Source organism: Silurus aristotelis (genome assembly GCF_946808225.1).
Source record: "Silurus aristotelis genome assembly, chromosome: 21".
Lineage (NCBI taxonomy): Eukaryota > Metazoa > Chordata > Actinopteri > Siluriformes > Siluridae > Silurus > Silurus aristotelis.
This window is the reverse complement of record NC_139594.1, coordinates 1390864-1400863: the sequence shown is the minus strand read 5'-3', so window position 1 is coordinate 1400863 and position 10000 is coordinate 1390864. Positions and strand designations below refer to the sequence as shown.

General features: G+C 46.2%; 1 protein-coding gene and 1 long non-coding RNA gene across 3 annotated transcripts in view; one reads left to right on the top strand and one right to left on the bottom strand.

Moving 5' to 3' along the window:
- The window catches only part of spag1a (sperm associated antigen 1a), a 22002-nt gene that overhangs the window by 9367 nt on the left and 2635 nt on the right, over positions 1-10000 (bottom strand). For both annotated transcript variants that reach the window (XR_014530689.1, XM_083524557.1), the window contains exons 2-7: positions 8424-8523; positions 7349-7501; positions 5576-5730; positions 2621-2762; positions 2292-2418; positions 246-375 (exon numbers count right to left, since the gene is read on the bottom strand). Coding sequence is in view for 1 of the 2 variants with exons in the window: in XM_083524557.1 (XP_083380683.1) it covers positions 246-375; positions 2292-2418; positions 2621-2762; positions 5576-5730; positions 7349-7501; positions 8424-8523 (807 nt within the window). In the remaining variant the exon portion in view is untranslated. The remainder of the gene's footprint in view (positions 1-245; positions 376-2291; positions 2419-2620; positions 2763-5575; positions 5731-7348; positions 7502-8423; positions 8524-10000) is intronic.
- LOC310716999 lies at positions 2773-4799 on the top strand. Its single transcript, XR_014530704.1, has 4 exons — positions 2773-3840; positions 3876-3948; positions 4121-4144; positions 4765-4799. It is a non-coding gene; the product is annotated as an uncharacterized lncRNA (long non-coding RNA).

Sequence of the window (10000 nt, the reverse complement as noted above, 5' to 3'; positions counted from 1 at the left end):
TTTAAAAATCATATATTATGATTTCTGGATATTTTTTTTTAGATTATGTCTCTCACAGTGGACATGCACCTACGATGACTATTTCAGACCCCTCCATGATTTCTAAGTGGGAGAACTTGCAAAATAGCAGCGTGTTCAAATACTTATTTTCCTCACTGTATATATATGTGTGTGTGTGTGTGTGTGTGTGTGTGTGTGTGTGTGTGTGTGTGTGTATGTATGTGTGTGTGTGTGTGTGTGTGTACCCTGAGTGTTGGACTCCAGTAGACTCTCCCTCAGCAGAACCGTGACCTCCTGTAGCTCCTGTTCAGCCTCGCGAACGTTTGGGTCCAAACGCAAAACCTCCTGCAGGTCAGAGCTGGACGACAGGAAGTCCTATACACACACACACACACACACACACACACACACACACACACACACACACACACACACACACACACACACACAGTCAGTGAACGTCTCCTCCTGCTATTGTACACTTTAGAAAGTGAAGCGAGAATTTTATTCCCATCTGTTATCATTAATAATACAAAGATCAACAAAAAAATAAGTGAGGTGTGAGAGGGGCAGGGAGGAGTGAGAGGGGCAGGGAGGAGTGAGAGGGGCAGGGAGGAGTGAGAGGGAAGGTGAGGTGTAAGAGGGGCAGTTGAGAGGGGCAGGTAAGGTGTAAGAGGGAAGGTGAGGTGTGAGAGAGGCAGGTGAGGTGTGAGAGGGAAGGTGAAGTGTGAGAGGGTCAGGTGAGGTGTGAGAGGGGATGGTGAGGTTTGAGAGAGTCAGGTAAGGTATAAGAGGGGCAGGGAGGTGTGAGAGGGAAGGTGAGGTGTAAGAGAGGCAGGTGAGAGGGGCAGGTAAGGTGTGAGAGGGAAGGTGATGTGTGAGAGGGAAGGTGAGGTGTGAGAAGGAAGGTGAGGTGTGAGAGGGAAGGTGAGGTGTAAGAGAGGCAGGTGAGAGGGGCAGGTAAGGTGTGAGAGGGAAGGTAAGGTGTGAGAGGGTCAGGTGAGGCGTGAGAGGGAAGGTGAGGCGCGTGAGAGGGGCAGGTGAGGTGTGAGTGGGGCAGGTGAGGTGTGAGAGGGTGTGAGAGGGAAGGTGAGGTGTGAGAGGGGCAGGTGAGGTGTAAGAGGGGCAGGTGAGGTGTGAGAGGGGCAGGTGAGGTGTGAGAGGGGCAGGTGAGGTGTGAGAGGGAAGGTGAGGTTTGAGAGGGGCAGGTGAGGTGTGAGAGGGGCAGGTGAGGTGTGAGAGGGTGTGAGAGGGAAGGTGAGGCGTGAGAGGGGCAGGTGAGGTGTGAGAGGGGCAGGTGAGGTGTGAGAGGGTGTGAGAGGGAAGGTGAGGTGTGAAAGGGAAGGTGAGGTGTGAGAGGGAGAGGGGCAGGTGAGGTGTGAGAGGGTGTGAGAGGGAAGGTGAGGTGTGAGAGGGAAGGTGAGGTGTGAGAGGGAGAGGGGCAGGTGAGGTGTGAGAGGGGCAGGTGAGGTGTAAGAGGGGCAGGTGAGGTGTGAGAGGGGCAGGTGAGGTGAGGTGTGAGAGGGAAGGTGAGGTTTGAGAGGGGCAGGTGAGGTGTGAGAGGGGCAGGTGAGGTGTGAGAGGGTGTGAGAGGGAAGGTGAGGCGTGAGAGGGGCAGGTGAGGTGTGAGAGGGGCAGGTGAGGTGTGAGAGGGGCAGGTGAGGTGTGAGAGGGTGTGAGAGGGAAGGTGAGGTGTGAAAGGGAAGGTGAGGTGTGAGAGGGAGAGGGGCAGGTGAGGTGTGAGAGGGTGTGAGAGGGAAGGTGAGGTGTGAGAGGGAAGGTGAGGTGTGAGAGGGAGAGGGGCAGGTGAGGTGTGAGAGGGGCAGGTGAGGTGTAAGAGGGGCAGGTGAGGTGTGAGAGGGGCAGGTGAGGTGAGGTGTGAGAGGGAAGGTGAGGTTTGAGAGGGGCAGGTGAGGTGTGAGAGGGGCAGGTGAGGTGTGAGAGGGGCAGGTGAGGTGTGAGAGGGGAAGGTGAGGTGTGAGAGGGAAGGTGAGGTGTGAGAGGGAAGGTGAGGTGAGGTGTGAGAGGGGCAGGTGAGGTGTGAGAGGGGCAGGTGGGGCAGGTGAGGTGTGAGAGGGAAGGTGAGGTGAGGTGTGAGAGGGAAGGTGAGGTGAGGTGTGAGAGGGGCAGGTGAGGTGTGAGAGGGGCAGGTGGAGCAGGTGAGGTGTGAGAGGGAAGGTGGTGTGTGAGAGGGAAGGTGAGGTGTGAGAGGGGATGGTGAGAGGGGCAGGTGAGGTGTGAGAGGGGCAGGTGAGGTGTGAGAGGGGATGGTGGGAGGAGCAGGTGGTGACCTTGAGGCCTTTGTGAACGAGCGCTCGTCGGTAAAATGCTTTCTTGTTGTCTGGCTCTATCTGTAGTGCAGAGTCACAGTCCTGCCTCGCTTCAGCAAAACGCTCCAGCTTCAGAAAACACAACGCTCTGAAACACACACACACACACACACACACACACACACACACACATTTTTTATATTAATTACTATACTATAAAATCCTTATTGTAAAATAAAAATATACAATATTTAATCCTGGTGGTGGCTAACAGGCGGCTAACAGGCAGCTAACAGGCGGCTCTGCACTATGCCTTCTCTGTAGCGGTGTAATTAGCGGTTAGCTCGTACCTGTTGGTGTAGATTGAGCACTCGGTGGGTTTGAGAGTGATACACTCGCTGTATTTCTCTAACGCTTTCTGAAACTCGCTTCTCCTCACCAGATCGTTGCCTTCCTGCTTCAGCAGAGCAAAACGTGCCTCATCTTTCCTGGCTGCGTGGAAACAAAGACGAGAAAACTTTTGGAACACAGACGAAAGCTCGTCAGCTAGCATGTAGCAGGGTCCTGCAACACTCTGATCACTTAAATGCTAAGCTCACAAGTTTACTGTTTAGAAAACATTCTGACAAAAGAAAAAATTTGAATCACCATGCTAACGTGCAGCACGAGTTAACTACTTAGCAAATTGAGTAATAACTAATGCTAATGCTAATTAACGCAAAACATGATTTCAATCCCATATATAACACTAAGTTGCAAACAGCTAATTAGTAAGTAGGATAAGCTGGTTAGCAGTGTTCAGGAGATGTTTTTGCTAAGCATCTGTGGTAGTTACACAATAGCGAGTCACGATGTAGCTTTAGTATAAGCACCTCAGTTAGTATAACAGTCATAGTCACTGCTAATGAAACAACACAAACACCAGCAAGTTGTTGAAAATGCTATAAATACTTTTTTGCTATAAGTCTGCCCCTCCCCCACCCTGAGACTCGGATGCCAAAGGAGCTGTGACAGACGTCTCGTTCCATCTCTTCAGTTAGCATGTACATTATTCATTCAGCTAACAGACGCCATGTTAGTGCTGACACACACTGTCCAGTGTGTGTGTGTCTGTGTGTGTGTTTGTGTGTGTGTGTGTGTGTGTGTGAGCGAACCGGTCTGGGCGGATCACTGTGTTTAACCTGCACATGCCGTGCAAACACTGAGTAATTAAAAAAAATGCTGACATACAAGACCTCTGCATCTCTGCATAAATAATTTTTGAACACTGTGTTAGTGTGTAAATGTGAGTGTCATGGTGAATATTAGTGTGATGGTGAATGCGATGGTGAATGTGAGGGTGATGGTGAATGTGATGTGTATATGAGTGTGAAGGTATATATGAGTGTGATGGTGTATGTGAGTGTGATTGTGAGTGTGATGGTGTATGTGAGTGTGATGGTGAGTGTAAGTGTGACGGTGTATGTGAGTGTGATGGTGTATGAGTGTGATTGTGAGTATGATGGTGTATGTGAGTGTGATGGTGTATATGAGTGTGATGGTGTATATGAGTGTGATGGTGTATATGAGTGTGATGGTGTATATGAGTGTGATGGTATATGTGAGTCTGTGGTGAGTGTGATGGTGTATGTGAGTCTGTGGTGGTGAGGGTGATGGTGTATGTGAGTGTGATGTAAGTGTGATGGTGTATACCAGTGTGATGGTGTATATGAGTGTGATGGTGAGTGTGATGGTGTGTATGAGTGTGGTGGTGAGGGTGATGGTGTATGTGAGTGTGATAGTGTATGTAAGTGTGATGGTGAGTGTGATAGTGTATGTGAATGTGATGGCGGTGTGATGGTGTATGTGAGTGTGATGGTGTATGTGAGTGTGTGGTGATGACTGTGATGGTGAGTGTATGAGTGTGACTGTGAGTATGATGGTGTATGTGAGTGTGATTGTGAGTGTGATGGTGTATGTGATGGTGATGGTGTATGAGTGTGATGGTGTATGAGTGTGATGGTGTATGAGTGTGATGGTGTATGTGAGTGTGAGTATGATGGTGTATGTGAATGCGATAGTGCATGAGTGTGATGGTGTATGTGAATGTGATGGTGTATGAGTGTGATGGTGTATGTGAGTGTCAGTGTGATGGTGTATGTGAATGTGATGGTGTATGAGTGTGATGGTGTATGTGAGTGTGATGGTGAGTATGATGGTGTATGTGAATGCGATAGTGTATGAGTGTGATGGTGTATGTGAATGTGATGGTGTATGAGTGTGATGGTGTATGTGAGTGTCAGTGTGATGGTGTATGTGATGGTGTATGAGTGTGATGGTGTATGAGTGTGATGGTGTATGTGAGTGTGAGTATGATGGTGTATGTGAATGCGATAGTGTATGAGTGTGATGGTGTATGTGAATGTGATGGTGTATGAGTGTGATGGTGTATGTGAGTGTCAGTGTGATGGTGTATGTGAATGTGATGGTGTATGAGTGTGATGGTGTATGTGAGTGTGAGTGTGATGGTGTATGTGAGTGTGAGTGTGATGGTGTATGTGAATGTGATGGTGTATGAGTGTGATGGTGTATGTGAGTGTGAGTGTGATGGTGTATGTGAATGTGATGGTGTATGAGTGTGATGGTGTATGTGAATGTGATGGTGTATGAGTGTGATGGTGTATGTGAGTGTCAGTGTGATGGTGTATGTGATGGTGTATGTGAATGTGATGGTGTATGTGAATGTGATGGTGTATGTGAATGTGATGGTGTATGTGAGTGTGAGTGTGATGGTGTATGTGAATGTGATGGTGTATGAGTGTGATGGTGTATGTGAATGTGATGGTGTATGAGTGTGATGGTGTATGTGAGTGTCAGTGTGATGGTATATGTGATGGTGTATGTGAATGTGATGGTGTATGTGAATGTGATGGTGTATGTGAGTGTGAGGGTGTGTGATTGTGAGTATGATAGTGTATGTAAGTGTGATAGTGTATGTGAGTGTGTGATGGATGGTGACAGAGGAAGTTGGTATTTGAGGATAATGGAATTTGAAGATGTTGGGATTTAAGGATGGTGGGATTTGGAGAACATTGGTGTTAGATGCTGGTTAAATGTGTTTGAAGGAGGAAGCTGGTATTCAATGTGAAAGTGCCAAATGCACCAGAGGAGGAAGTAGCAGTAACTCAGTGAGATGAGGTGATTCAGTGTTTCTCTGGAAAACAATAATGAAGTTCTCAGAACAGGTGTATTTGTGTGTGTGTGTGTGTGTGTGTGTGTGTGTGTGTGTGTGTGTGTGTGTGTGTGTGTGTGTGATAAGGACAAACCCTTCTGCTGTTCGGCTCTGGCTGCTCGTGCCTGGAGAGCCTCAGCGCTCGGTTCTTCATTTCGGTGCTGCTGTGCTGAAATGGGAACATTAGGAATCGCTGGAAGTTTCTCTCTCCAGTCAGGACCATCCTGCTCTATTAGCTGCTTTGTGATTCTGATGAAGAACATAAAAACAAAAATCCTCAAATCCATAATCTCCACCTAAACACTGATTACCTCGAGTGAAAAGACCTCCAAGCCCGAGATTTCTTATCTGTGTATAGAACAGTGGTTCTTAACCTTGTTGGAGGTACTGACCCCCACCAGTTTTATATGCGCATCCACCGAACCCTTCTTAAGCGGGGCGTGTCATCACGAATCATATGAGTCTGTGTGTGTCTTGACCTCCGCCGAACCCCTGAGACTGACCCTGGGGTTCGATCGAACCCAGGTTAAGAACCACTGGTATAGAATATGTGCTGATTTTGCTGTGGCCGACAGTGAACATTTGACTGTTGGTGTTTGTTTGGGAGTGTTGGAGAGTGTTGGTGTTTGTTTGGGAGTGTTGGAGAGTGTTGGTGTTTGTTTGGGAGTGTTGGTGTTTGTTAAAGAGTGCTGGTGTTTGTTGAAGAGCATTGGTGTTTGTTGGAGAGTGTTGGTGTTTGGGAGTAATAGAGAGTGTTGGTGTTTGGGAGTGATAGAGTGTGTTGGTGTTTGTTGAAGATTGTTGGTGTTTGTTGAAGATTGTTGGTCGTTTTTGAAGAGTGCTGGTGTTTGTTGGAGAGAGCTGGTGTTTGTTGGAGAGAGCTGGTGTTTGTTGGAGAGCGCTGGTGTTTGTTGGAGAATGTTGGAGACTGTTGATGTTTGGGAGTGTTGGAAAGTGTTGGTGTTTGTTAAAGATTGTTGGTCGTTTTCGGAGAGTGTTAGTGTTGGTGTTTGTTGGAGAGTGCTGGTGTTTGTTGGAGAGTGCTGGTGTTTGTTGGAGAGCGCTGGTGTTTGTTGGAGAGCGCTGGTGTTTGTTGGAGAGCGCTGGTGTTTGTTGGAGAATGTTGGAGACTGTTGGTGTTTGTTAAAGATTGTTGGTCGTTTTCGGAGAGTGTTAGTGTTGGTGTTTGTTGGAGAGTGCTGGTGTTTGTTGGAGAGCGCTGGTGTTTGTTGGAGAGCGCTGGTGTTTGTTGGAGAGCGCTGGTGTTTGTTGGAGAGCGCTGGTGTTTGTTGGTAAGTATTTTATGGTTAACTTTGGTGTTAGTTAGTTTATTGGTAAATGAAAGCATGCAGGGTTTTTTATAAGGATAACACTAGTGTGTAATGGTATGTTGGACCTTGTGGGTGGTGGTAACATTTACTAAGTGATTTTTCTAGTGTTGATGTTGGTGTCTGACTAATAAAATTGGCAGTTGTTGGTGTTTGGTTATTGATTATTATTGATATTTGATAGTAAATATTGTCAATTGTAAATTTTTAACTTAAAAAAAAAGACTTTGTTGGTGTTTTAGAGTTTACAATAGTGTTTATTGTTAAACACAGTATAAGACTTTTATGGTGAATAATGGTGTTTGTTTTTATGGTTAACAGGTATTTAAAGGTAAAAAATGTGTTTTATGGTGTAGAAATACCTGTTGTCTTTTTACTGCTTCATTAATATTTGATAGGAACTTTGGTAAAATTTAGAGTGTTGGTGGTGTTTATGTGGCTAATATCAGTATTTTATGGTGTTTTTAAATCCAGCTGTAGTATTTGATGCATTCATTGATGTGATCAGTGGTGTTTTTTCACGCCCCTCCATATTGTACCTGTTTACACTGTCATAAGCCGCCTGCATGCTGGAGTCAATCTGCAGGACGGTTTTGTAATCTACATACGCCTTCTTGTAGCGCTCCAGAGCCTCATAAGCCATCGCCCTGCGGAGGAGGGGCTTCAGAGAGAAGGGGCGGAGCTCCAGAGCACTGAGAATTTAATTGGATAAAAAAAAGGGATCAGAACTAATCTGTGTGTCACCAGTGCAAATAGATCCACAGACATTGCACACACACACACACACACACACACACACACACACAGACACACACACACACACACAGACACACACCAGGATGTAAAACTGTGACAGAAAAAATGTCACGCTTAATACATATTTATAGAATTAATTGTATTATACATTTACATTTACAAAACAGTGTCCAAGATATTATACAATATAAATTATTATGTACTCAACTATTTACCTCTTTATGTGTTTATTTTAGTAACAACAAAAAAACATCAATATAATTGTAATCCTAAATCCTAAATCCTAAATCTAGACAAAGTGGTAATAAAAAGTCTGAGAGCAGGAGTGAAAACGCTTCTATTTTAATTTTTTTTTCCAATTAAATGGAATTGTATGATTGGAATCGTAACGTGGTAAGTCAAAGTGAGTCAGAGCAGGGTGTAGGTGGCGAGTCAGAGCAGGGTGTATTTGGCGAGTCAGAGCAGGGTGTATTTGGCGGGTCAGAGCAGGGTGTATTTGGCGGGTCAGAGCAGGGTGTATTTGGAGAGTCAGAGCAGGGTGTAGGTGGCGAGTCAGAGCAGGGTGTATTTGGCGAGTCAGAGCAGGGTGTATTTGGCGAGTCAGAGCAGGGTGTATTTGGCGAGTCAGAGCAGGGTGTAGGTGGCGAGTCAGAGCAGGGTGTATTTGGCGAGTCAGAGCAGGGTGTAGGCGGCGAGTCAGAGCAGGGTGTAGGTGGCGAGTCAGAGCGGCAAGTCAGAGTGGTGTTAGAGGTAGGACATAGCTTGTTTTAGCTCAGCTAATTGTGCTGAGTGTTAATCTCTCAGAGGTGTGTGTGTGTGTGTGTGTGTGTGTGTGTGTGTGTGGGGTGTGTGTATAACCTGCTGCAGTCCTGAATGCAGTCTGTACAGTTCCCATCTTTAAGATAACAAGCAGCTCTATTAGAGTACAAAATGCACAGATCCTCAGGGCTGTCGATACCTACACACACACACACACACACACACACACACACACACACACACACACACACACACACACACACACACACACACATCAGAAACTGTGGAATTGACACTGAAACCTGTGAGCTGGTTGTAAGATTAGTGCCTCAGAGACTTAAAAAATGGGTAACTTATTAATTCAGTTATATGTTCAATTTCAGAACAAACACTGGGGAGTGGAAACAAATATGTAATGTGGGTGTGTGATGGTGTTTGAAGGGTAATGTGTGTGTGGGATGGTGTTTGAAGGGTAATGTGGGTGTGTGTGATGGTGTTTGATGGGTAATGTGGGTGTGTGATGGTGATTGATGGGTAATGTGTGTGTGTGATAGTGTTTTGAAGGGTAATGTGTGTGTGTGTGATGGTGTTTGATGGGTAAAGTGTGTGTGTGTGTGATGGTGTTTGATGGGTAATGTGGGTGTGTGTGATGGTGTTTGATGGGTAATGTGTGTGTGTGTGTGATAGTGTTTGATGGATAATGTGGGTGTGTGTGATGGTGTTTGATGGGTAATGTGGGTGTGTGTGATGGTGTTTGATGGGTAATGTGGGTGTGTGTGATGGTGTTTGATGGATAATGTGGGTGTGTGTGATGGTGTTTGATGGGTAAAGTGGGTGTGTGTGATGGTGTTTGATGGGTAATGTGGGTGTGTGTGATGGTGTTTGATGGGTAATGTGGGTGTGTGTGATGGTGTTTGATGGGTAAAGTGGGTGTGTGTGATGGTGTTTGATGGGTAATGTGGGTGTGTGTGATGGTGTTTGATGGGTAAAGTGGGTGTGTGTGATGGTGTTTGATGGGTAAAGTGGGTGTGTGTGATGGTGTTTGATGGGTAAAGTGGGTGTGTGTGATAGTGTTTGAAGGGTAATGTGGGTGTGTGTGATGGTGTTTGATGGGTAAAGTGGGTGTGTGTGATGGTGTTTGATGGGTAATGTGGGTGTGTGTGATGGTGTTTGATGGGTAATGTGTGTGTGTGATGGTGTTTGATGGGTAAAGTGGGTGTGTGTGATGGTGTTTGATGGGTAATGTGGGTGTGTGTGATGGTGTTTGATGGGTAATGTGTGTGTGTGATGGTGTTTGATGGGTAATGTGGGTGTGTGTGATGGTGTTTGATGGGTAATGTGGGTGTGTGGTGGTGATTGATGGGTAATGTGGGTGTGTGTGATGGTGTTTGAAGGGTAATGTGGGTGTGTGGTGGTGATTGATGGGTAATGTGGGTGTGTGTGATGGTGTTTGAAGGGTAATGTGGGTGTGTGATGGTGTTTGAAGGGTAATGTGGGTGTGTGATGGTGTTTGAAAGGTAATGTGGGTGTGTGATGGTGTTTGATGGGTAATGTGGGTGTGTGATGGTGTTTGATGGGTAATGTGGGTGTGTGATGGTGTTTGATGGGTAATGTGGGTGTGTGATGGTGTTTGAAGGGTAATGTGGGTGTGTGTGATGGTGTTTGATAGGTAAAGT